Raw genomic sequence first — 26,727 nt, 5'->3', positions numbered from 1 at the left:
AAAATAACTGAACATATTTTAAGCAGTCAGAAACCATTGCCATTCCATTCTAAAAGTCCAAAGAAGTTCAAGTGGCTCATTAAAACTAAAAAGGAAACAAAAATAAAGACAGTATCACAATGCTTGGATTTTGTGACACAGGCCGTGCTGCCTAAGACAAAAATACACTTGCGCAAATACATTCATGAAAACACACTTGTTGAAAATGTATTTTCTGCCAGGCATTTTAAGGCTCCATGAATTTTCAACAGTTTCCTGGAAGGCGTAATAAGTGCCTTATGCTGGTCGCACTTGAGCTGTGGGGTGTCACTCCAGCTTGGCCGCACCCCAGCAAAACCCTGCTTCCGTAGTTTGTCAAGTTTCTGCAGCATCTGGTAGGAGTTACCATCCTGGATATTTTTGAGAAGCTCTATGGTCCTCCTCTCCTCCCCCCCGCCCCCGCCCCCTACAAGGCAAAAGCAGCACTTCAGGAAAACACACTGGAAAACAAAAACAAAAACAAAAAACCCAAAAAACCCAAATCAATGCCAGAAATGTTTCTTTCCGTCTTCAGCGATATTTGGACACACTTTGTAAAATCTTCAACTATAGTGAAACACAGAGGATATTCAGTCTCCAGTACAGGCAGAGGCAATAAGAGAAAGAGGTGCACTTTAGCTTTTGATTGATTAATCACTTATAGGTACTCGAGTATAAGTTTGCCTGTATAAGAGGATTTCAGCTTTACATTTCTTGTAACCGTTTACCCTGACAAACCTGTGACAGGTTGTCCACTAATATAAAAAACTTCATAATCTTTACAAAATGCACTTACCCTGCGGGGCATTCCGGGGCCTTTATTTCCTCACAGTCATCATCGACCCAATGGGACTCTCCTAGAAGAAAAAGTGAGTCAATTCCCTTGTGAATCTAATTGTAAATGCCAGCCAGAGCCTTAAAGGCTGCAATTTCGGGACCTGTGTCCTGTTTGATATTTGTTGCTTATGGGATACCATCGAAACAGAAACACTCAAATGAAGTCCAATGTTGGTTTGGCTCACTGAAGGACACCCATACATAATGGGAAAGCTAATATTTAATAGCCCCAAGTGGTGTTTACAAGAGCCTTCTGAGTCTAAATGGTTTGTAGATAAAAACACCAGTGGCGTCAGCGAACAAAATTCCATGTTTGTTTCCCTCCAGAAATAAACTTTTTGGTCATTAGATGGAACATTCTTTTCTCCACCACCGGACATCTCAAAGCCATAGAAAGGATGGCACAACTTCCCTTGAGCTGCAGGAAAAGGCTTAGACTACTCAGGGATGATAGATGGAAAACTGCACGAAACAGATTGCTTGCCAGTGAATCTGTGTACAGCCCATGAATTTAGGAATAAAAATCAATGCCATCTTTCACTTTCATCTTCCACCAAGGTCTGAGAGCTTTCCTGAGTTAACCCATCAAGAATGGAGAACACAAAAGAGCTCAGGTTTAAAATCAAACACACACACAAACGAGGCTTCCTTAGGAGAAAAGGAAAATTATCACAAAGCATTTGCTTCAAATTGTCCTAAGACAAATAAAAATCATGTGTTTTGACTATAAGAAAAATTTGTGATCAAGACTTTGGAGAAATGGGTCCCATGTAAAGAGCACTGGAAATGTCCCTGGTCATCAAGACTCTGACTCCTGACAACTGGGTAAGTTAGTAACAGGCTCCTTAAAACAGGGGGAGCTTTACCACATACGAAGCAACCCAGGGCTCACACTGGGCTTCGCAAAAGTATTGCAACTAGAATTTTACACCAGCAAAAGCCGATGTTTAATGATTCCATGACTGGTGACACTTAGGACTCTTTCTCTATTCTGTCTTTTAACAGCCTTTGTGGTTTATTGTTTCATTTATTACATAGGGAAATAAAAAAGGGATACAATTCCCGATCAATTTTATGCTTTATCCAAAATTACGATAATTGTTTGGGTAGGGGAAGTTTTCCAAACTCAGGATTAATGCAATACCTTCTTGCCACAAACTGAACACTAAACACATTTCAGAACAGATCTGCTTTCTCCCTGAAATCTCTTAACAGAAACTCTTCTTAAATGTTCCGTGTCACAGTTAGGAAGAAGGACACAAGAAAAAGGGACTCACAAAGCTCACATAAAGATTCTCCGATCTTGCCATTCATTGCTGTTAAGTGAACGCTAGGGCGACTTAAACTCCTTAAAGACAGAAACTGCATCCTTCATAGTTTCTTTAGTCCAATGACTAGTATTTATTACTGGAATAAAACCATCACATTCTGCAATCAACCATACAAAGTCAGCAGATATGTATACATAGCTTTGGGATATAACAGGAGCTGCCGGTGCCCTGATCCTCTTTACCAGCTAGTACGCCCACCTTCAGGCTGCTGCTCGTGCCTCGGTTTACAGCTCACGTGCAATGGGTACAAAAGCCATGCCCCCTTGCCTCAAGGGTAAGGACTCTGCAGTTTAATTTCCAGAGCCTGCAGGAACACGGGCCAAGGTGAGACTTCACCTAAAACCACGTCCTTGCTTGGCTCCCCCCCTGCCCCGCCTCCCTTGTTCCCTCACATGGTTTTGCTGCAGAGAGCATTCCCTCAATAAACTCCAAATATGGAATCCTGCCTCAGGCACCGCTTTTAGAAAACCTGATAGAAGACCAACACAGGAACTTTAGTGGGAGAGAGCCAAAGCATAAGAGACTCTTAAAAACTGAGAACAAACTGAGGGTTGATGGGGGGTGGGAGGGAGGGGAGGGTGGGTGATGGGTATTGAGGAGGGCACCTTTTGGGATGAGCACTGGGTGTTGTATGGAAACCAATTTGACAATAAATTTCATATATTGAAAAAAAAAAGAAATCTCTTCATTATTATGATTCCACCAAATTATGGAATGTGGGGGTATTTCCTGATTATGTCGGATCAGTGAAACGCAGGGAAGCAAAACTAAGAAAGAAACATGAGAAATTAAAAAACACAACTCATTCCTTCCTCCCAAACCCATATCCAAGGTGTTATATCCACAACATCCAAGATTCCTTGGAGCATCTCCAGTTTTTACTCGTTCAGAGCTCCAGCCAACCCACGGAAACATGTACCTTTGCAAACCACTTGGTAATTAGTACAGCAGTCTCCCCTGGCCAAGCAGTCTTCTGAGCAGTGACAAGCATTGTCTTCGTTCCTGACTTCTCCGCATCTGTCCTTCGTACACTCCCAGCCGCCGGCTGAAATCGGCACAATAAAACACTTTCACTCCTTCACACAAACCAAACGAAAGAGGCCGCGGTTGCTTACAGGCGTTGCCAACAAAAAGAGCTAAAATCCCACGTCATTTAATCTGCTTGTGAAATTAGAGTTGGCCTAAGGCCTAGATGATATTTGGAGGATTTACAAATAGGTTGAATTCCTAATTTTTCAAATCAGAGTACAAAGCCAAACATAATTGGGCTCCTTTGGCACAATGGAACCCTTACCATTTATGAACTGTTACTGAAAACCCCGGCAAAATGCATGGTATGTAAGGTTTGTGACAGGAGTTTCTATCCTTACAGGCATAGTCACAACATAGCTGGCTGGGCTCTTTTATTTCCCAAAGTAGCTTTACTTGACTTTAATGAGCTGGATTTAAATACAAATGATAATGTAACCAAATGGCCTCTACTTGCCTTAAGTTGCAACCCAAGGTTAAAGTCTGAAACAGGCATGTAGAGTATAAAGGGATATAACAACACTCACAGTTCCAACCATTGACCAAAATGTGGTCCCTGCCTATACAGTGAGAGATCACAGTCCCTACTCTCAAGGAGACCAGTAGGTGAGTTACAGATTTCTGTCTGAACATCATGGCTTAACTTTATCAAGAGAAAATATTTAGAAAATTGTTTTCATCTTAAAGAGAGTGCTGTACTTTTTGGTTTGACTTTTCGTCCACTAGACTGGAACCTCCAAAGCAGAAAAGAAAAAAATCACATCTCTCTTTTCACCACTGATTCTCCGATGCCTGAGACTGTGCCTGGCCCATGCTAGGTGTTCCATGAACATTCATTAAATCTCATTGCAAATTACCATGAAAATAAAATATGACTCTTTAAATTCAGGATTGATGTATTGAGAAACTTTATAATTAATTCATTTATTCAATAAATATTTCTATTATGTTCTCCATGTTCTAGGTGCTGGGGAGGTTGTGAAGAACAGAAAGACAAGACACAATATCTGCATGAAGCTTACTTTCCAACTGGGAAAGACAGACCATAAGCAAAAACAAGATACATTCAGCCTGTGCTAAGTGCTATGAAGGAAATAACCGGATGGTATTGATAGTGATAGGGTGGAAAGGGGATGCTACTTGACATGGAATGGTCAAGAAAGCCCTCTTGAGCTAAGGATACTTGAGGTCTTCATCTCTTAAAACTTGTCATAAGTAGAAGGCAATAATTTTAGGAAGCAACTCACAGTTGGTGAGTTCAAGCCCCACGTCAGGCTCTGTGCTGACAGCTCAGAGCTGGGAGCCTGCTTCGGATGCTCTGTCTCCCTCTCTCTCTCTCTGCTCTTCCCCTGCTCATGTTCTGTCTCTCTGTCCCTCAAAAGTAAATAAACATTTAAAAAATTTTTAAACAATATTCTACCAACAGACACTCTGCTAAGTGAATAAATGGATACGGAGGTATTTGTTGCCATGCTAGAAAACCATGCAACTACTGTTGACTTTCCACTCTTTTAGAATTACCTTTGTATCCGAATTCCATTCTCTGCTTTTTGATATCCCCTACTTCCTCTGCCTTCTATTCCCAAACAGATTAAATGATTGGAATTCCTTTATCCAGGAACTGCTATTCCCAATGGTTAGCAATTTTCCAAGGTTACTTTGACTGATTTTTCCCCCCAATTCAAGGATAACTCTTAATCAATATGCTTTTATTCTTGCCCTGGTATATAAGAAAATCCCTTTGTTTACAAAAAAGCATCACTATTAACAAGCTAAAATTATTGAGGAACTACTGGCTTTGAGTAAGAATGGAATTTTAAAAAGTCAGGGTTCAGTGTGAACTACAAGCAAGGTATGAGTCAGTCAGCTATAGAATTTTCACAGCAAACATGGCTATAAAGAGAAAAAACATTTAATCTTATGGAATAATAAGAGTGTTACCTATCAGGTAAGATAAAAAAGATTTTTTTTAATGAGAAAATACATTTTAAAAGTGAGAACATGTTGAAAAGGGAGTGGTGGAAGGCTCTTGTGCCTTTGAGAGGAATAGAAACATTGCGAAGTATAATTTTGTAATATACATAAAAATTTGCACTTTGAGGGGCACCTGGTGGCTCAGTTGGTTAAGCGTCTGACTCTTCATTTGGGCTCAGGTCATGATCTCATGGTTCGTGGGATAAAGCACCCCTGTCAACGCAGAGCCTGCTTGGGATCCTCTCTCTCCCTCTCTCTCTCTCCCCCTCCCCCTCCACAGCCCCCCCCACCCCCATGCATGCACTCTCTCTCTCAAAATAAATAAATAAACTTAAAATAAATAAATAAATAAATAAATAAATAAATAAATAAATAAATAAATAAATTTTGATTCAAACTCCCACTCCTTGGGAATTATCTTAAAGAAGATAGAAAAAAATACAAATACGCATGAAAAATATTCACTAATACATTGTTCATAACAACAATTGGGGAAAATCTAAATGATGATCAATGAAGCAGGTTGCATCTGTTCAATGGAATACTGTGTAGGCATGCAAATGGCAGACATACCCTCGCACAGGTGTATATAATACAAACACACACACACACACACACACACACACACACTCATATAAATACACATACACACAGAGTAGTCAGGGTCTGCACTGAAACATTGTGCTTATCTCTAGAGAGTGCTTGTGCTGTTGGAGTAGAACCTCAGAGACTTTTGTTTTCTCCTTCAACCTGTTGTTATTATTTGATATTTGATTCTTCCACATTTGGCATATGTTATCTTGGTACAAAGGAAAATAAACTACTTTAAAAATGTTATTAAAGTCCATATTTATTGAACCTCGGAAGAGAGGCATGAACTACACTCCAAGAGACCTAAGCTGGAGTGAGGACATCCACGAAACTTTGCAAGGAGCCCCAAGATCAGGAATCCGGGCATCTGAAATGACATGTCAGAGGCCAGATGCTCATGGTAGAGAGGAAACACAACATCAGTTAGTTTCCCAGCACCAAGCAATCACAGGCTGCTGGTTTGAAATAATGTTTTGGAGCCAAAGAACTCAACTAGAACATCTGTTCCATCCATATGTTCAGTTTACAAGGTTCTCAGCATTTAAGTTTGCAGGCCCACAACTAAGGAACCTGGGAGAAATTCCAAAGGAAAGTAACAAGAAAAAAAAATGGCTACATGTTTGGAAAATGTATTATACAGAAAACAGCCTAATAAAACTCTCCTTATTTGGGGGGAAAAACAAACAAACCAGAACCAGTAAGGGTTTTCATATGAATCAAGGGCTGCTTCTTTAGTAAAGGAGAATAATGTCTCTGTTTCTAATGATATTATTAGAAAGACAAGGCTAATATCAAAGATAATATGAGTTAGATTTTTGAAAGAATCATCTAAACTATAAAAGTTCAAAAACCAGTAACAACTTGTCAAGGAAGCTATTAAATCTCTTCCTCTAGTGATCTTAAGAACGGGGTTGATGGTCATCTTTCTCAGAGAGTTTGAATACGATGTTGCCCCAGAGGCATGGCCGAGAGCCTACCAGGTCCCTCCAGAGTCCTGTAAAGCGTCAGGATGTGGAACCAGGGAAGGTGTAGTGGCAAAAGTCTACAAAGGTGCTTCTTCTCAACTCATGCACATTCAGAAGCTCATATGTTCTATTGATGGTTCCAGTATAGAAGACATGGAAAGAAAGGTCAGGAAGACTGTAAAGGAATATTTAAGAACTACCCTGAGCATGTGACCCCATGAGCATGTTAGAATTACATAACAACTTTCCACCTGCACAGAGAATGGGGAATTACATCAGGGTAGACCAATAGTTACCATATAATAAGATGAAATAAAACAAATGCTATAAACTGGGCAGGCAAGCAAAAATAAAAAATTAAAATTAAAGCAGAAAAACCCAACCCTTAAGAATGTTCACAGTTTCAGCCCAGGTGCCCTAGCAGTGAGTGTGGGAGTTGACAGCAAAAGATAGAAATGATGAAGATGAAGGGGGGGAAAAAAAAGCCTGGCCATAAATACTTCCAAAACCAGTAGATAATGACTGCAATTGCAAAAAAAAAAACCTCCTTTGGGTAGGTCTCGTATGCAAACAACAGTCACAGGGGGTATACTTATAATGCAATCGACAATCATTCAAGAAGCAAAACTAAACCCCACAGTTTGGTTTGGCCAAAGCAGGGTGCCAAGGCCAGGGAGGATAACAGCAGAGGGCCTCGTCTTGAGAGGACTCAAAAATTACCTACCTGTCTTCAGACAAAGCTCATCAAAGTCATGGCAGCAACTGCTGTAGCTCTTACACAGGTTATCGCAACGACAATCAGGGGGTCCAATCTCTTGAAGTTCAAAGCATCTGCCCTTACAAGATCCAGAGGTGTTGGTCCAGGGGGAGTCCGATAACACTGCAAGATACAAGAGGCAAAGGCAATGAGATTGGGAAATGGGTCACGTCACTGTGGAGAGGTGGCCCTGGGAAGGAGTACGGTGTGATGATGCAGTCAGACTCTAGCTGAGCAGTCTGGTGCCATCACCTGCTAGCTCTGAACCCTTGGCAGGTGGCTAAACTTCCGGTGCCAGTTTCCTCATCAGTAAAGTGGGGGGGATTAACGAAAGTAATTTGAGATTATGACGAGAATTAAATGAAACAGTCCAAGCAGAACACTTAGCAAGCTATCAGACACAGGGAGTGCAACAAATGTTGGCACTGTTTACAGTTATTCTTACTACAAATCTGTGAGAGTTAGTGTCTCCGTAGATGCTAATGATGGCAACAGAGAAGAGAACATCGAGGTATATGCTTAGAAACAAGAGTTCATTGTCCTATTTGAAAATCCATAACTTTTTGTAAGGAGAACGGAGCGTAAATGTTCTGAGAACAGTCTGAACATACCAGATTAAAATAAAAGAATCGTAAGACTTCTTCCAGCCATTAAATCTACACCTATAACTAGAGTAACGCAAAAACAAACACAAAAATCTCAGCTTGTCAAAAATAAATCTTCTTTATTTTCTATGATCTGATTAGAATCAGCCAAAAATCTGAAAAAAAACAAATTCAGTGAGATGAAAAGTCCACATATTTGAGAGATATAACCAATTAAGCCCAAAAATTAAAAGGAAGCTCCATGCATCATAGTCCCTAAAAGATACAATATCTAGGTATAAATTTCCTAGGACATGTGTAGGACCTACATGAAGAACACATTAAAATGCCACAAGAAGATATTTCAAAAGATAGAATTAAATGGAAAGATATACCATCTTGGAGAAAAAAAAATAGTTTATATTATAAAAATGTCAGTCCTTCCTAAATAAACCTAAAGATTCAATGCAACTGAAATAAAAATTTAAGGAGGATTTTTTGGAAACTGGAGAGGATATTAAAGGTTTATAAAAAATAAATATATGAAAATGAAACAAAACTGAAAAGGACAAGTCATTGGGTGAAGACTAGGTAGTCAAATATATTCTGAAGTTAAATAATTAAAACAGTTTGGTAGGAAAGAAGTAGATGAGTGCTGGGGATGGGGATGGGAAAAAGGGCCACGAAGATGAGAATGTATTTATAAGGAAAGCAACATTATAAGTCAGAGAAAGAAAGAAGGAATTATCAGCAGGCGAAAGGTTTAATTAGTAAGTGGTGCTGGAATAACTACTGGCCAACTGGAAAAAGTTAAGCTGTAGCCTCATCCTAGTTTACAAAATAATTAACTTCTGATGAATGGAAGTGTAAGCAGTATCATACCTGGTGCCAGGAATGAAAATTTTTGTAAAACAGACACAGCGCCCATGGATCTTCCCTGCAGAAATTTCATTACTAGGAATTTCTCTCTCGTATATATTTGCGAAAGTTGACCGAGATATTTGTACAACAAAGGATCACTGTATCCATAAATGGAATACTACCCAGCCCTTAAAAACAGTGAATCAGAACTGTGTAGGCTAATATGGAAAGATCTGTAAAATATATGTACAAGTTGCTTTTTTTAAGAGCAAAGCACAGAACAGTGTTATAGTATTAAATATTATATATTTTATGTGAAAAATAGAGGTAAAGAGAGCAATAAGGATAGAGATAAATATAAAAATAAAAACAGAGCTAGAGCCAGAGAAGAGAGGGGGTGGGCAGTGGCATTGAGAAAAGATGCAGGTGTCAATAACCTTCCCCCACACCTCCCACCCTCCTCACAAGAAACTCTTTACAGGAATTACATTTGAGCAGTCGTCTGTTTGTTTACTTCTATTTCCCTCATACATACATATATGTTTATATCTCTGTGTATGTATGTATATATATGTGTGTGGGGGGTATAAAGTATATATTATATAACATATATATAAATATCCTAACAAATATTATTTATGACATGCTATGTATAATTTTATTCCCTTATGTTTATAAATTTTTTATTTTTAAAAATAATTAGGCATTACTTTTAAAAACAAGCAAATGTAAGAAGCAGGGGGAGAACAGATGTTATAGAACATTTCCAGGTTCACTGAAGCCATTTACCTGAACATCCGGTTCATCCCTTAGTCCTTTGTCCTTTTAAAAATCAGAGTCGCCCAATCCTGGCCTTTATGGCATCAGATCAGTTCAAGGAAAGCAAACAGATTCACTAGACCATGAGATGTGAAACGCTTTTGCATGGTTGATTCTGGGATGTCGAAATACATACAAACCACACCAGCTCCGTTTAGGAAATAATCAGGCTTCCAGTGCCTTCCTTACCTCTGGTTCAAAAACAGACTTTTCTATTGACTTTGGCCAACCTATCAACAGTGCGTGCTGGCCATAAGAAACTGTGCGGGGAGGTGGGGATGAGACGTGAAAACAGTGAAAGCAGAGAAAGCCCTATGGCAAAAATAAAGATAAGAAAAACGCTTATAATTGAATTATTCCCTTTTTAAGGATCAGTAGCCATCTAATAAATTCTGAGCAGCATTCATTCCCGTGAGCTGCTTACATCAATCTGCTTGACTATGCTGATAGCTAACATAAGGGGAAGTGATCCAAAGGCACTATGTTTACAAGTGTTTCCTTGTCCCGTCTTCTCTTTATGGCGTCCCAGCCTCCACCTGGAATATTTCTCCGATCATGCCCTCTGCTTTCTCCCTCCTCAGAATCTCTTCCCTGTTTCTTTCTTTACTTTCAAAATAATCTGTCTGGATTTTTAGCCATTTTTAAACCTTCCTCCATCCATGCTGGCCACGTGATTTTTACTATTTGCTTACAGCATTGATTATTCTCTAAGGGTATCCCTCACTTTGCTCTTGAAAATAATCAACTCTCGCTCAATAGCCTTCCCTCTAATGATAATCTGCTTTGCCACACCTTAAACAGAAGACAGCTTTGTTGAGAAAGAGTTGCACTTATACTCATCCTGAGAAGATATGGATCATAAAAAGGGCTGGACTCGAGGTTTACCAACAGCCCTCAAGCAAGAGTAAATTCCCGGGTCTGTACGGGTGAGGCACACATATACCAAATTCATTCTTGGATGGCTTGGACTCAGCTGGCAACAGCAGGAAGAGAAATGGGCAGGTGAACTGATCCACATAGTTCTTCCAATCCAATAGTCTCCAGAATTTGAACTTCTGTACCTCCTTTGATAAAATCAGGTGAAAGAATAGAATAACAGCACTTCACCTTTCCAGGGAGGGCCTACCTCACCCCTGCCATCTTTCGTGACAAGCTCTGGTCCCAATGCTTTTGTGGTTCTACTGTTCATCCTCCAGGCTCTGGCTTTTTCACTCCATGACCAGGTCTCACATCCCCACGCCAGGCTAAGGACAGCTTTTAGAATTTCTCTTTTTACTATACCCGGTTCCATGGCTAAATATAGAAAGATTTTCTTACTTATAAAAGTCTAAATTCTAAAATCTGTAAAGCTTTCCTTTACCTGACCTAAATCAAGAGAAGAATATCAATCTGAGAACCCAGGTTCTATAATTTATTGAACGGCGTGATGAAAACTGCAGGATCAGTGAACTTGTGTCTCACAAATACTGAGACTTCCACAGGATCTCAGAACCAACAAGGAAGACAAAAGACAAAAACACCTCAAAAGGATCCAGTCAAAAATGTGTGATAAGTATGGAGGTTTAGAATTTCATATGACACATTTGGCAATACTTTTATGAGATTCAAACTCTATTGCTGCCTTTCTTTTTTCTTTTTAGTGGGGGAGGAGAGAATCTTAGAATCTTAGCGGGAGAAAGAGAATCTTAAGCAGGCTCTACTGTTCCCCGTGGAGCCCGACACAAGGCGTGAGATCATGAGCTGAGCTGAAATCAAGAGCTGGATGCTTAACCAACTGAGCCACCCAGGTACCCCTTGCTGCCCCTTGCTACATGTTTAAATAATGTTATTTTACTTCTAAGATGCAAGTCAGTTCCAGAATCTTAAAAAATAAATGTTACAGTCCATACAGACATATGTTTTCTTAAAATAGGGACTTCAAATTTTAAAACATGTCTATACATACATCTGTGATAGGCATAAAAAAGTGCTACGTATTCCTTATTTTTCACAGAAGCATTTCATGATTTAAAGACACCAATGTAAAAACATGATTATTCCATTCAAATTCATAATTCTGATAGAAACAAGTAAAATTATTTTCACTCAGTTAAGTAAAATCTTATTTCTAAAACATTCCATCTTAGAGGTGCCTGGGTGGCTCGGTCGGTTAGGTGTCCAACTCTTGATTTCGGCTCAGCTCATGATCTCAGGGTTAGTGAGTTTGAGCCCCACATCCAGCTCTGCACTGACAGTGTGGAGCCTGCTTGAGAGTCTCTCTTCCTCCCTCCTTCTTTCTCTCTGCCCCTCCCCCACTTGTGCGTGTGCACTCTCTCTCTCTCTCTCTCTCTCTCTCTCTCTCTCCCTCTCCCCCAAAATAAATAAGCCTAAAAAAGATATCTATAACATTCCATCTTACCATACATATACAGAGGCTGTGTTGTAGAGTTCTGGTGCCACTTACATGTGGAAAAACTACAGATGATTCAATAGACTATTGGAAAGAACCTAATTCATGACAAGAGTTGTGACCCAAACACGACTTCATCCCAGACTCCCAATCATGTTTTCCTCTAAATCCCTCTGCAAAATGGAACTTTTCAGATCTGGATGACCGTCAGCGAGGGAAGCGGTACCTAAGTTTGAAAACATTTAGCTTCCTAAAAGCTGGAAGATCGTTTCTTCGAAGCTTTGCGTGGTCCTGCGGTCAGGGTTTGAGATAGGCACCCCGTCTGTTCCTCCCGTTCTCCGTGGTCCTCAGCCCGAGTGCTTCCTAAAAGTGAGGGGAAAGCCTTGCGTGGCTCTGCCACCTCCTGTTCAAGGGCACTGAAACAGAACTGGTTCTCCTGTGTCTGCCTGCCCGTCTGAAGTACAAACCACAGGGAAAGGAGGCGGTCAACATGGATGACATTCAAGATGCTGACCAACTCTAGCATTTCATACTGTCTTCTGCCCCTTCTGGAGTATATGACTCATCCTTTCTGGCCATACTTTCTTGTGTTGCAGTGGCCACTCGTTCTTGATATTTTCGACCTCATCTCATAGTGAGCCACACTTACGTACAGGCCTGTGTGTCAGGACCTCGGCTTCCAAAATACATCAGTTCCTGTCAGCACCCACTCCCGGAGCCTGTCTGTTCTCTCCTCCTCCTCAGCTTCCGAACCAGATTTCGTAGGCAACCTTTTCAGTAAATAGGTCCACCTGGGAAGTTTTCAGACACCAGGACTTTTAAAGCATTTATAACCACAACATTCTCATGTAGAAGGACCCCATAAACTACAAGAAAAGAGATTTCTATGTGATGTAAATAAAAGAGATTAAAAACTCTAATTCGACTTTAAACCTCTCAAGTAGCATTTATGATGGTAATCAGTAGAATATGTCTGATTGGGTTGCAAATTTGCTCCCAAACGATGAAACGCTGTCATCGAAAGCACAGGTATTGTCCACTTGAAAAAGTAAAAATTTAGACACTGGCCTTCAAAGAGAAGTGAAGATAAATTAAACTTAGCCTCACATACTTAACACCTTATATTCCCTCCAACCCTAATATGGCATTTTGTTTTCAAAAAACTTTTCCGATAAAGAGGCAACATTATCCCCATTTTCCTGCTTGGAAAATCAGAACTGTCAGCCTGATTTGAGATAGCCAGGGCCTGGCTAACATTTTAGATCATCCGAATACAACTATGGTACTGTCCTCATTCACAAAGGATTTTTCAAATTTTGTACGTAGGCTATGAATTTGATGAAGACATGATTTGGGATGATTTGTCCATTCAAGAGTCTCTGTGGAACTCCACTGAGGACTGAGATTTCTGGTTATGCAGACAAGACAGAAGATTCTGTATAGTGTTAAGGAAGTGAAAAATCCCTACTCCAGAGCTCCATTTAACATCAACAATAACAACAACAAAAACCAAACAAACAAAAAGACTGAAAAAGCTGTCTCCTTCTTAGATCCTAATTCAGGTAGTTTTATTTCATTTACTCTAAAATGTCCCCTGACTCTACATTAGATTGAACATAAAGCCCCATAACATGACCTTCATCAAGACAGAGGTCTCCTCGCAGGGTCAGGGTCACAGTTGTTATCTGTCAGCTTTGCAGTTTCCTATGTGTTGCTATCCCGTCATCAAGAAAGCTCTTCATTGTAGAATGAAATCCCCAAACTTCTCAGATGAACCCACCTTCTCGTTCCTATTACCATTGTTGTTTTCTCTATGATTCACAAAGAAACACTCTACTCCTCAAACGACATTCTTCACTTCACATTTACTCATGAATTTTATTCCCATCCACGTACTTTTAAACGTTGGAGCCACTAAAAATGACAGAGAGTTGAATTGAGCTTTCAAATCTCTACTTGCTAGCTATTCACAAGTTCACCAATTTCTCTGTGTCTTCCAAGTATGTTGCTTATATTTCAGGTAATATCCCTCTTCCATCTACAGACTGAAAGGGCATTTATCATAAGCTTCAGGAAAATAGACTCCACTGTAACACCACAAACGTGCACCTATGCACACAGTTATGAGTGCACATGCATATATATATATATATATATATATATATATATATATATACACATTCTCTCGCAATCATCAAGGCAAATCAAGCTGGCTACACTGGATGTATGGGACAAAGATGTCAAACTGATTTGGACTTATTATTTACATTTTCTTTGAAAATTTATTCCAGCCATCCCATGTACTTGATTGCCCATTATATTTACCCAATAGAACCGTAATTAGCTTCGCTCATTTCCGATCTTGTAATAAATTCATAGATCTGTTATCATCTGGTAGAAGAAATCCTATCCTACTATTACTTCCAATAGATCACTAGGTCCTAACAATAAATCCAGCTAACAAGTGTGCTAGTTGGTTAATTATAACAGTTTGTTTGCATTGCCACAGCCTTGAAACTAACACCCCAGTCCATAGTACAGCACTGAGGGTCTGCCTGTGTGTAGAACATTCTCACCTATTGTTGAGGACTCTGAGGAACTACATTGACTAAGCAAGAAGGTACATGCTTTTAAATGGGAGATCTTGCTCTGGTCAGTGGGAAGTTGGCTGTATATTAATTAATACCCTTTGTGTTCCATTTGGTGAAACAGTCTTGAACTGCTAAACTTCCCAGGATTTCTTTGGAACATGAAAGCATTGTTGAAAATAGGCATGGCTGCCTTTCTGCTTACTATCTTGCCCTAATACATATATAACAGTTCACCCAGTGTTTTCTGATGTGAAGGCCTTGCTGACAGAATCACCAACCACATGTGTTATATGAGGGTGGCCCTTTCTAAGCACAGAGAACATTTAAAAAAGATGAAAATGCTTCAACTCTCTGTACTATGCTCTCACCCAGTTTCCAAAGTACATCTCTGGTCTTTATTCAGGAGCAAGCAAACATAGTAGTGCCTGAAAAGCCGGTAAACTATAGCAACAGAAAAATCAAAAATAAGTGTTCAGGCATACCAAAAATCCCCAAACTCAGACTTAAGTGGTATTGTATCCCAACAAAGCTTCACAAAGGTAGAAATTTCACTAAAAATTATTTTAGAAGATAACCATAAAGGCCTAAAATAATCAATGACTTAACTAAATAATTTGAGAAGCAAATATTTGGTACTATATTTAAGATCACTTGGGGTGCCTGGGTGGCTCAGTCGATTAAGCATCCGACTTCAGTTCAGGTCACGATCTCATGGTTGGTGAGTTTGAGCCCTGTGTTGGGCTGTGTGCTGACTTTCGGAGCCTAAAGCCTGCTTGGGATTCTGTGTCTCCCTCTCTTTCTGCTCCTCCCCCACTCGCATTCTCTCTCGCTCTCTCTTAAAAATAAATAAACATTAAAAAATATCCAAAAAAACCACTTAGATTTGTAGATTGTAATATAGATTATATTATTTTTATAGAAATAAGATAGGCTCATTAGCTCTTATAGCTGTTTCTTATAACACAGGGAGATAATTACGCACAAAATATATTTAAGGATTAATAAATCTGTTCTATACTTGGCAAATTCTCCTGTAGAGTGCACACGAATCCAAGAGTCAATGAAACAGAATGGTTGGAAATAATAAGCTTTTTTTTTTTAAATCCATAAGGAAAATTAGAACTCATCTAGTCCTGGAGTGCCTGGGTGGCTCAGTCAGTTAAGCATTCGACTTCAGCTCAGATCATGATCTCACAGTTTCTGAGTTCAAGCACCACGTCAGGCTCTGTGCAGACAGCTCAGAGCCTGGAGCCTGCTTCGGATTCTGTGTTCCTCTCTCTCTTTGCCCCTCTCCCATTCATGCTCTGTCTCTGTCTCTGTCTCTGTCTCTCAAGAATAAACAAAACATTTTTAAAAATTAAAAAAAAAAAAAAAGAAAGAAATCATCTAGTCCTCCTTCTCATTATACAGCTAAGGAAACAGATGTCACAAGTGACTTGCCCAAGGCCACACAGCAAGTTACATGGATCCAGGATGCTAGTCCAGGGATTTCATGACTGTTTTCCCAAAAAGTCAACTTTGAAAATAATGAGTGACTTGAATTTACACATTCATTATGAAAACAGCTTTTAATATCAGTTTTGGCTGAGGTAATACATTAATATGAAACAGAAAGAAAAGTTCCTTTTAAGGTGCATTGGAAAGAACCAGAAGTGGGCTCTCAAGCAGCTAGCTTGCCCACACGACCATACTTAGGATCCGATCCCCCTTCCACTCTGCACAGTTACAGTCAGTGTTAATGGGAGATACACTCGTCTGGAACAAGAGAAAGAGGTCTTTGAAGACAGCATTTGTTACCAATAAAAACAGGATTCTCCAGCCTGGTGATCTCCTCTCTTCTCCCTCCCCAACAGAAAAGACAAATCATTTTGTCCATTTGGCTCCCTGGGGGTGCAATTTTTATGATCTATTTTCTTACTTTTCACCCCGACCACACCCCACTTTGACTCACTAAACTCCTTCTAATATCATTCTTTCAACTTTCTGGTATGACTTAAAAGCAACTTACTTGATGTAAGGAAGACCTAGTATTCCATCAATATATATAGCATAGGGTGGTTAATAAAAGCTCATGCTGGTTAAACAGAGACAGGTGATATAGTCTTTTAGATTAGTTAAGTCAAAAAAAAAATACAGAAAAATTCAAAATTCACAGGAAGGCAGACAAACATGCTGAGATGTCAGAAAAAGTCAAGAAAATATTGCCCCCTAGAGTACCCATTACTTAATATGTAATTTTTATTTATAAAACCATCAGCAGCTCCAATTTCCAGGAAATTAACCAACTCATTACTTAAGACCTGGTCAGTTAAGCCCCCTCGGTTCGCACAAGGAGCTCCTTTATAAGAATTCCCACACTGCTTACGGCACAGTGTATTGTAAAAGGAAACTCTTTCACGTTGGTTCTATTAGTTAAGTCAAGGTACACTATTAAAACTTACCTTTCCTTATGCCAAAAGAAAAAACTGAGTGCAAGTGAATCCTGTAAGTTCTTCAAAGCACCTCCTCTCTTTTATATTTTTCCTACTTTAGCTAAATCTTGATTTCATAGTCCTAAACTTTGAAATTTCAGACAGACAGTTCACTGCTTTTCTTAGTGGTGCCCAGGTGGCTCATTAGGTTAAGCATCTGACTTCAGTTAAGGTCATGATCTCACGGTTCATGGGTTCAAGCCCCGCATCGGGCTCTGTGCTGACAGCTCAGAGCCTGGAGCCTGCTTCAGATTCTGTGTCTCCCTCTCTCTCTGCAACTCCCCCACTCACACTCCATCTCTCTCTCTCAAAAAAAAATAAATAAGTGTTAAAAAGATTTTTTAAAGAAAGACAGTTCACTACTTTTTTTAACTTCCATTCCTCTTTTTTTTTTTTCTGGGTCAGAAGTTTCTGGAGAAAAATACTACATCCTATATCACATGCCAAGAAATCAAATTCATGTATCTGCAATATTAAACCAGCACCTGTTCTCACCACTTCTATCTTAGCCTTGTCTGTTCACAAGAGTTTTAATTTTATCTTAACATTTATAAATATCGGAGTGCAAAGATTTAAATAGCCTGCTATCACGAAGCAAGCATAAATGTTCTCTAATTAAAACCACATTCTCTCACCTGAATTATACACACAGCTAGTTTTATTCCAAAGAAAACTAGGACTACATTAGTTATACCGCAAGATTATCTTAAAGATGCATTTCTTAATGAGCTTCTATTGATTATCCAGTCCATAATATTGTAAAAGGACTGAAAATGCTGATAGTCACTACACTTACCTGTAGGAGGCCCTTCATCCCAGCCTTCTGCCCTCTTAATTCGATTTGCTGTGAATCCTAAGCAGATATTGACTCCAACAGCAAAAGTGAACAGGGATATTACCTAAGGGAATAGGGAGATTGAGGTGTCAAACCAATGAATCAAATTATATGAAGGCAAATGAAAGGACTTCAACATCACCACCCAGTCCTACAACTTCCAAAATGCACTGTAAAGCGCTGTCTGGATTTTTAAAACAAAAAGCAAAATTGCAAATCAGGAACTGATTCTTAACATCAAGTCCTTCCCCCCATGCCATCTTTCTCCTACCTGGTAGGACTGGACCGGACTCCTCCTTGCCATGGCAGAGGGTTCTTGGAAAGCCTTTTGCAGTGTGTTCTCTTTTGCCTACACTGAATGCACTGCTTTTTGGGGCTCTGAGTTCAGTCTATTAACTACAAGTAATCCCACCTGGGAGGTTGACAGCCTCCCCTGATTTGTCCGGAGCTTGATTTCATCACGATTGATTCACAAATGGCAGCTCTGAGCCTAAGAGGCTTGAAACACCCCTCTCCTTCTCTCCACCCCCTTATCGGTCCCGCCCCTAACACACACACACACACACACACACACACACACACACACACACACACACTTTCATGTGGTTTCCTCTGGTAACATGAGGGTTTCTTATGTTGCTGTGGCCAATAACAGTGCATGTTCATTTTCCTTCCCTCACAAAAACATGGTTTTTAAAAAAGAAACCAAATGTATTTGATCCGATAAAAATGAAACAGAGCCGTAAAAGGGTTTCCACCAGCTTTAAGCTTTTAAGGTTTACAATGTAGTTATTCAATGTAGTCCACCTCACGACTTTATTTTTTTTTTAAACAAGGAAAGTTTTATAATTTATAAACCTAATAACTTTCCCTGTCTTTCCCATGTATTTATTTTTTCTGGCAGTTTAAATGACCCTGTCCCTACTGCCACATTCTCAGCTACTCCCGACTACTCAAATATTTCTCACGATAAAATCTCCCAGGACTGTAACGAACACAAGAGATAGCACTATTTTTCCCCATGTTGTTGTTAGAGTTTAGAGAAGTAACTTTTATCAAAATGCTGGGAATTGCCAGCTAAGCAGTAGAGAGTCCTTCTGCCCTGTGAGGAAGGACAGAATAAGAAGAGCCTGGCTCTTCTTCCCTAAAAAAAACTGTCAGCTTGGTTTTGGGGAGGGGGGGACGGGGGGGAGGGGTTGGATGGGGCAGCCTTATTAGTGATCGAATTTAGGAAGGAAATCTCAATGGCAGCCAGAATTTAGCTTTAAACATCGTTTCCTTGATGATTTCCCAGTTATATTGTCATCCAGTCACCAAACACGGTGTCCTTCAAGGCTATTGCCAATGTTCAACTTTCTTTACTAAGCATTTGGCAACCGGGAGACTTCTAAAAGAAATTGAGGTCTCTAAATCTGAAAGTTATTTAAATATAATACGTTTTTAAGATTCAGAATGAGAGAAGAAGGCTTGCCTTTGGTTTTCCCCGCACCAGGCCCGGGCACCATTAATCTCGCACTGAGCATATGTGCGTACATAAACAAATACAGCACTTACCATGCAACAGATTACTAACGGAGCAGTGCCTCTGCTCAAATAAAACATGATAGCATGAAAGCAAGCACTGTGGATTACACAGTAGGCCTGGCTTTCATTATATATTCTAGAATTCAGTAACGGCTAATTGAGAAAAAGAAAACGCACTGCCAAACTTGAAGTTGCCTTTCTAAAAATCCTTTTAGTCTTGTATTCTTGCGGAGATGGCAGGCTTATGGATTTTTCTAGAGAAGTCCCTTGCTTTAGTTTGTGTGCCATACTGAAATGATTTGGAGCTGGGTATTTAGCAAGTCTTATGAAAGATGTTAACCGCATGTAAGATTTTTCTACTATTGATGTTCAAGTTCAAGATGGACCCTGGCTTTTATAGTAGAAAACTATAAACCGAAAAGGAAAATCAAGGCAAAGGCCTGCGACTGCCTTGTGTTGTGTGCCACGTGTTCCAAACGTTCCCCCCGAAACCTGCCTCCCCTTCTCTCTAACCTCCCTGGCCTTTGCCAACAACTTTAGATTCTATCTGACATTTGAGTGTAGAAACCCAGCTTGAGGATAATGAAGGCTCTCCTTGAAAAAAAAAAAAGACTCAGAAGCTGAACATCATCCATTAATTTTTTTTGACATGCAGCATAGCTGTGCAGAGAAAAAAGGCTTCAGTGTCATAGTCGATCCATAATTGGCTTCTGTACAGCACTTGTTACCAATTATCTAAGAGGATTGAGCTCAGGCATTATTTCCGTCAACTGCTCTGTCAAAGAACTTTGTCTTCAGGTCATTATGCACACGGAACTCATTAAAAAAACACACACAAGTACACGTGTGCACGCGCGCGCGCACACACACACACACACACACACACACACACCATCTAACCCTAGTTAAAAAGAATCTTACTACTAAAACATCCCTATAAATTAACTGGCAGGAGGATGACCAAAGTCTCTACCTCGGGCATCAAATCAACTACAAAATACAATTACCCTTCTTTATCTAAAACTGAGAAAACCAAAAGTCTGGTAATAAATACCATAGGTCTAGAAATTCAGCTAAATGACTGGAATATCGTTCAAAACCTTCTGTAAACAAAACCAAACTGAGAATGTCCATCTATCTGGTGTTTAAGATTTTGGAACAATGTCAGCTATAGTTGGGTCAGTAAACAAGAAAGTGAGAAAGACTAAAATTAACTTCCAGAATGGCTTATTAATCCAGCTACATTTCAGAGAACACTGCCCCCTGGCAGAAGGAAATCCAGAACTTGCAACAGTCTTAGGCCCTAGAAATCATTCTGAGGTTCTCAAGCTTTCTCGAGAATAAGAATCACCTCAGGAGCTTGTCTGAAATGTGCGTGCTTGTGGTCTACTCACCAAGATTTGGATTCAATAGGTCTAGGGGAGAAGGTAGAAAAACCAAGGATTCTAGAAGTCAGATAAGAATTGGCACAATAGGTTATTCTGACATAAGTAACGTAAGGCGCACATTTAGAGAAACAGAGCACTGGAAGAAATTACTCTGAATCAATTTGTTTATGCCCTGGATGTTGAATTGCTTGGTCTAATGCTAATGTAATTTTCATATATTATTAAGAGCATTCACTATTGATTGGACATTAAAGTCTAGATCTCCATGGCTGTTCCTCCATGGGAATCATCTCCAAACTGTAAGCAGCAAAACAGAATTTTATTTACTTTGCTGGTGGCACAAAGCAGCAGTGTGTGTATTGCTTAATTGCACTACAGTAGTTGCATTTATACTAATGCACAGTCTATCTTTTCATGAAATGGTTCTGTGGATCCTTGTTCCCAAGCGCTGATTAAGGTAAGAGGGCTTGAGGTTCATAATGAGATTTGAGAGATAGATAATTGACGGTTGTCATTTTTGCCGCCTGCAGTAATTATGAAATTTTCATAAACTGCTTCAAACTTTATCTATATCCAGTTTCTCATTATGCAGAGTTAACTGCATGATGGTGTCTTGACTTAACAACATTCCCAGAACGCTCTAAAACTTTAGTGTTAGACAATTACCAACCGCCTGATTTTTCAGTAGTATCGTTGAGCAGCAAATATAGCACATACACTAAGCAAATAAGAAAATAATACCCACACGTCTTCTCCCTATTTCATTTTAAAACTCTTTGAGCTAAGTCTTGCTTTTTAATTCTGCTGTGGTTGCTGGCTATTAGAAAATTCAGAATAAAAACAGGACAGCAGTCTTTGCAAAAGGGGTTTACCAATCTGAATTGAGCAAAAATTATGATGGCTAATGGGGGAACAAGCTGGCCCAATTGCTCCACAATTCAAGACCGCAGATTGTATAAAGTAGACACCACTTAAGATTCTGAACCACAGATGCAAAGTTTTATGGGTAATCTTTGGTCCCAGGAGGTTCTCCAGTGGAGAAATAGCATATATCTGTTCAAATGCAAACAGGACTTGTGTTATTAGTTATTACACAATTGAAAGCTGAAATCAACACCGGCACATCTTTCAATGACTACAATTTACATCGTAAACTTCTATGCAGGACACTTATTCCCGGTGGATCTAAGCATAAAGCCCCCACACCAGAACAATCTCTATCTTCTAAGAATATTCATTCATTGCACAAATATTCATCAGCTCCTACTGCGTACCAAGCACTGATCTGGCACTAGTACTATATGGGGAGCTGAACCAAAACATAGCCCCCTGCCCTCCATATGAATCAAATGGACACAGAAATAAATGTGCGATCTCAACTGATTACGTGCAGAAAGGTAGAGGTAAGCACTGCTATGAGAACATATAACTCTGGATTGATCTAGTCAGGAGGATCATGGAAGACTTTGTGGAGTAGCAGTTGAGCTCTAATGTGCAGGGTAGGTGGGAGTAACTAAATAAGAGCAGGAGAAGATTCTAGGCAGAGCGAACAGGGTGTGCAAAGGTTCCACGTGGGGTAGAGGCACAGCACACCCATGATATGAAAAGACAGCTGGTTTGACTAGAGCAGCAAGAGCAAAAGCGGGCGTGGCATGAAGTGAGTCAAGGGATTAGTAGGGGCCAGTTCGTGTGGGGCTCCGTCTGTCATGTTGGCTGCTATTGTCTTTGCCTTATAAGTGATGGATAGCCTTAAAAGAGCTTAAGCAGGTGAAAGTTACTCCGACGTTGAAGGATGAATCTCTGTATGGTGTGGACATGTAATGCAGGGAGTCAAGAATGGACACAGAAAATCAGTTTGGAGATGATGAAGTAATCCAGGAAAAAGCTAGTGACACCTTGCACCAAGAGGGCCATGGTGGTGGATTGGGAGAAAACTGGGGCAGGTGGGGAAAAGATCCATTAATGAACTGGATACACAGGTTCAGGGGCAGGAAAGTAAGAAGTGTGACTCCTGAGCTAATGAATATGTAATTGGATTATGATGACATACAGTACTCAGTAAAGTCACTCCTAAAGGTTTAATTGGATTGCAAAAAAGATGTGGAGATTGATATCCACTTGCTAACATTCTAGACTTAGTTCAAATAAGGGATACGGCTAATAGCTTTAAAACATGTCAGTAGTTTTAAAAACCACTTAAGGCAGTTGTTTTAAAGTTCCTTTGGACTTTAAACACTGAAAATACATTTATTCATAATTGAGGTTTAAAAGGAATTACTGCCTGGAAATAACTCACCTTTGTTGCTAACTCTAGCTTACAGTACATTTTAAAACTTGAAAGTCGGTTTGTCTACTTCTTTTCAGCTACAATGCAAGCTGCATGCTAAATTTCCAGGCGAGTGGAAGAAGGTTGTAACAGGTTGGCGAGATGGTGTGTGTGAGAGCCTCCTGGTTTCATGTGTGAGTCCGCTTTGTACCGCGCACTGTGTAATATTCGCCACAGATGGGTGGGTATGACACTATAGAGAAGAGTTTCAGGGGCGCCTGGGTGGCTCATTTGGTCAAGCATCCGACCTCAGCTCAGGTCACGATCTCACGGTTCGTGGGTTCAAGCCCCACGTCGGGCTCAGAGCCTGGAGCCTGCTTTGGATTCTGTGTCTCCCTCTCTCTCTGCCCCTCCCCCACTCACATTCTCTCTCTCTCTCTCTCTCTCTCTCTCTCTCTCAAAAATAAAATAAAACATTAAAAAAATTAGAAAAGAGTTTCGCCACCCTTGCCTTCTAGGCTCTCACATGGGCAGGTGAGAAGCTCTTGTCAGTTCCACTTGCAGATGAAGAAATGGAGGCTCAAAGACTATGTGACATCTCCAAAGCGGGACAGTAAGTGATTGAGCCAGGTCTGAGGAACCAGATCTCCTAAGCTAGCTTAGTCCTCTTCCCGCTATGGCATGACATCCCTGTACTACACCACATGGGGGCCTCAACTTGACACATGCAGCACGCAGCTACCCAAACAACCGGTTTACCTCCCAGCTTCTTTTCTTTTCCTGGAAACCTTCTGCAATCCTTCCATCTCGTTTCTCATCAGACACCATGTCTACCGGGTCTTGTTATTGATTACAGTTATTACCATCCTTTCTCAGGGCTTGCTGAGCGTTCTTAGTATCTAAATTGTCTTTCTTTTTTTTTTTTAATTTTTTTTTTAACGTTTATTTATTTTTGAGACAGAGAGAGACAGAGCATGAACGGGGGAGGGGCAGAGAGAGAGGGAGACACAGAATCGGAAGCAGGCTCCAGGCTCCGAGCCATCAGCCCAGAGCCCAACGCGGGGCTCGAACTCACAGATGGCGAGATCGTGACCTGAGCCGAAGTCGGACGCTCAACCGACTGAGCCACCCAGGCGCCCCTCTAAATTGTCTTTCTATGTGAATAGTTTAGATTCTCCCTTCATCCTCATTCTACAGGACATGAATGAGCAGTTCGCCTCAAAATTGCCCTTCCTGTTTGCACCCTCTGCCCCCTTCAAACACCCTTTCATTCAGGCCTCTCTTAATTCATCCCATTCATTCCCAGAGGGCCCTGCGTAAGATGCAAATTTGATGATGCTCCTCCCAATCTCAAAACCTTCAGTGGTTCCCTATCACAGCAGTTTTCAAGAGGTGATCCTGGGGGCTACCTGGAACAGAATCACCTGGAAACTTGTTACAAACGCAATCCTTAGGTCCTACCTCAGATCTATGGAATCAGAAACTTGGGGGAAGGGTGGGTAGAGCCCAGAATCTGTGTTAACAAGCCCACCAGGCAAATTCTGCTGCCAGTTTGAGAACCACTGACCTAAAGCATAAAATCCAAACCCCTTGGCAACGCAAATAGGATTCTAAATCCAAAATCAAGTTGCCTATGGGCACCTGGGTGGCTCAGTCAATTAAGCGTCCGACTTCGGCTCAGGTCATGATCTCACGGTTCGTGAGTTCAAGCCCCGCGTCGGGCTTTGTGCTGACAGCTCAGAGCCTGGGGCCTGCTTTGGATTCTGCGTCTCCCTCTCTCTCTTCCTCCCCTGCTTGCACTCTGTCTCTCTCTCTCTTTCTCTCGAAAATAAAATATTTTTTAAAAATTCAAAATCAAGTTGCCTGGATTCAAATCTACTACTGTTTAACTGTGAGACCTTACATGACCCTTAGGCGAATTACTTCTCCATCCTAAGACTCAGTTTTCTCATCGGTATGCAGCTGATAGGAATCTTAAGAGTATTACATGGAATAATCCATGTAAATTGCCTAGCACAATGCCTGGCACAGAAGAATGCTTAGCAAATGGTAAATTTTTTAATTAGAGAAATATTTGCTGTGCCTTGATTAAGTTGTACCCTGTGACACATCCATTCTTTAATATATGTTGTTGCTTTGGCCTAGAATGCCCTTCTCCACCTAATCTCCCTGGCAAACTCCAACATATTCATGAAGATTCAGGTCAGGTGTCACTCTTCTGTGAAGCGCCCCCCTCCCTCCCGATTTTGCCTCTCCTGTGCAGAGCAATGGGTTCCTCCACTCTGCTCCCATATTGTCTACAAATCCATTTTTAGGCCTCTCCGTCCCTTGTGATATTTTTGAATGCAGGGATCAGTCATTCTTGTGCTTCACAGAGCTATGCATCTTTCCTGGGATGTAATAGGCAGGCAATAAATGTTTGTTGAAGGAATTACTTGATATCAAGAAATTCAAATTGGAACTTCAATCCTTACTCTCTTACTACGAGCTGTATGACTTCAAGCCCATGTTTCCTCACCTGTAAAGCAGGATTATTGGGCTAATCAGTGATTTGTAACATTTTTTGAAGCAGCGAAACCTTAGTTTCAAAGAAAATCTTAAAATGAATACCAACATCTAAATGCGGAGCTGCTCTACTTTAAGTAGGGAGTGGGGAGCCAAGATCCTATCAGACCAGCCACCTCCCCTTCTCCCTAGTACTCCCTACAAAGGAGTGCAATTTGTGAAAATAAACAAAGACAATAACCAAGTTAATTCCACTATTTAAACACTTTTTTTAAAGTTTTATTTATTTAAGTAATCTCTATGTCTTACGTGGGGCTCGAACTCATGACCCTGATCAACTGAGCCAGCCAGGTGCCCTTACCTACTTTTCTAAATCCAACCTTTTGTTGTAGTATTCAGCTATATACACACATGCCAAAATGCGGCCCACATTACCCCCAGGCCAGATCTTTCATTGACAAGTGACAGAATCTTTCACTCCAGCAAGCTCCTCCCCTAAGGAGTCCAACCAAATTTCCAGCCTCCTCATGGTGTTTCTCAGCTCTGAAGTCCTCCTCCTTCCATGGCACTCATCCAAATCTGAGTCAATTCACAGCCTTCCCAAAGCTATGGATTATTAATAAAAATAACATGAGTTCTTATAACACAGGGTTGATATGAAGACCAACTGATATAATGCATGTTAACCAAGTAGCTCAGTGCTTGAAACTTAGAAAATGTGCAAATATTAGACACTATTACATACAGGAGGCTAAAGACTACATCTGTTATCGTGTTCTCAGCAATAAGCAAAGAACTGAGCACATAAGAGGTGCTCAGCAGTGACATAGGTTCTAGGAAAATTCCTTTGCTTTTAGAGAGATTATGTATAGATTAAAGCTGGAGATGTTACAAACCCCTTGTCACATTCTCTCTAACCTCAAGAGAAAATGAGCAGCATTTATTTGGTAAAGGGTGGGGTGACTCTGGGGACAGCCTTGAAGGCACAGGTT

The 26,727-nt window shown here is 40.4% G+C and overlaps 1 protein-coding gene across 13 annotated transcripts in view; it reads right to left on the bottom strand.

The window, feature by feature from the left end:
• The window catches only part of ENPP2 (ectonucleotide pyrophosphatase/phosphodiesterase 2), a 110,270-nt gene that overhangs the window by 60,973 nt on the left and 22,570 nt on the right, over nucleotides 1–26,727 (bottom strand). For 7 of the 13 annotated variants that reach the window (XM_027063992.2, XM_027063995.2, XM_053208302.1 and 4 more), the window contains exons 2-5: nucleotides 18,014–18,116; nucleotides 7,470–7,625; nucleotides 3,106–3,231; nucleotides 815–875 (exon numbers count right to left, since the gene is read on the bottom strand). In XM_027063992.2, the coding sequence (XP_026919793.1) occupies nucleotides 815–875; nucleotides 3,106–3,231; nucleotides 7,470–7,625; nucleotides 18,014–18,116 (446 nt within the window). Of the gene's footprint in view, nucleotides 1–814; nucleotides 876–3,105; nucleotides 3,232–7,469; nucleotides 7,626–18,013; nucleotides 18,117–18,323; nucleotides 18,534–26,727 lie in introns of those variants that run through there. The other 6 variants (XM_027063993.2, XM_015072852.3, XM_015072848.3 and 3 more) reach the window with 4 other exon arrangements.

This window comes from Acinonyx jubatus, chromosome F2 (assembly GCF_027475565.1).
Source record: "Acinonyx jubatus isolate Ajub_Pintada_27869175 chromosome F2, VMU_Ajub_asm_v1.0, whole genome shotgun sequence".
NCBI lineage: Eukaryota > Metazoa > Chordata > Mammalia > Carnivora > Felidae > Acinonyx > Acinonyx jubatus.
The sequence above is the reverse complement of the archived record's forward strand: the minus strand, read 5'-3'. Positions and strand labels throughout refer to the sequence as shown.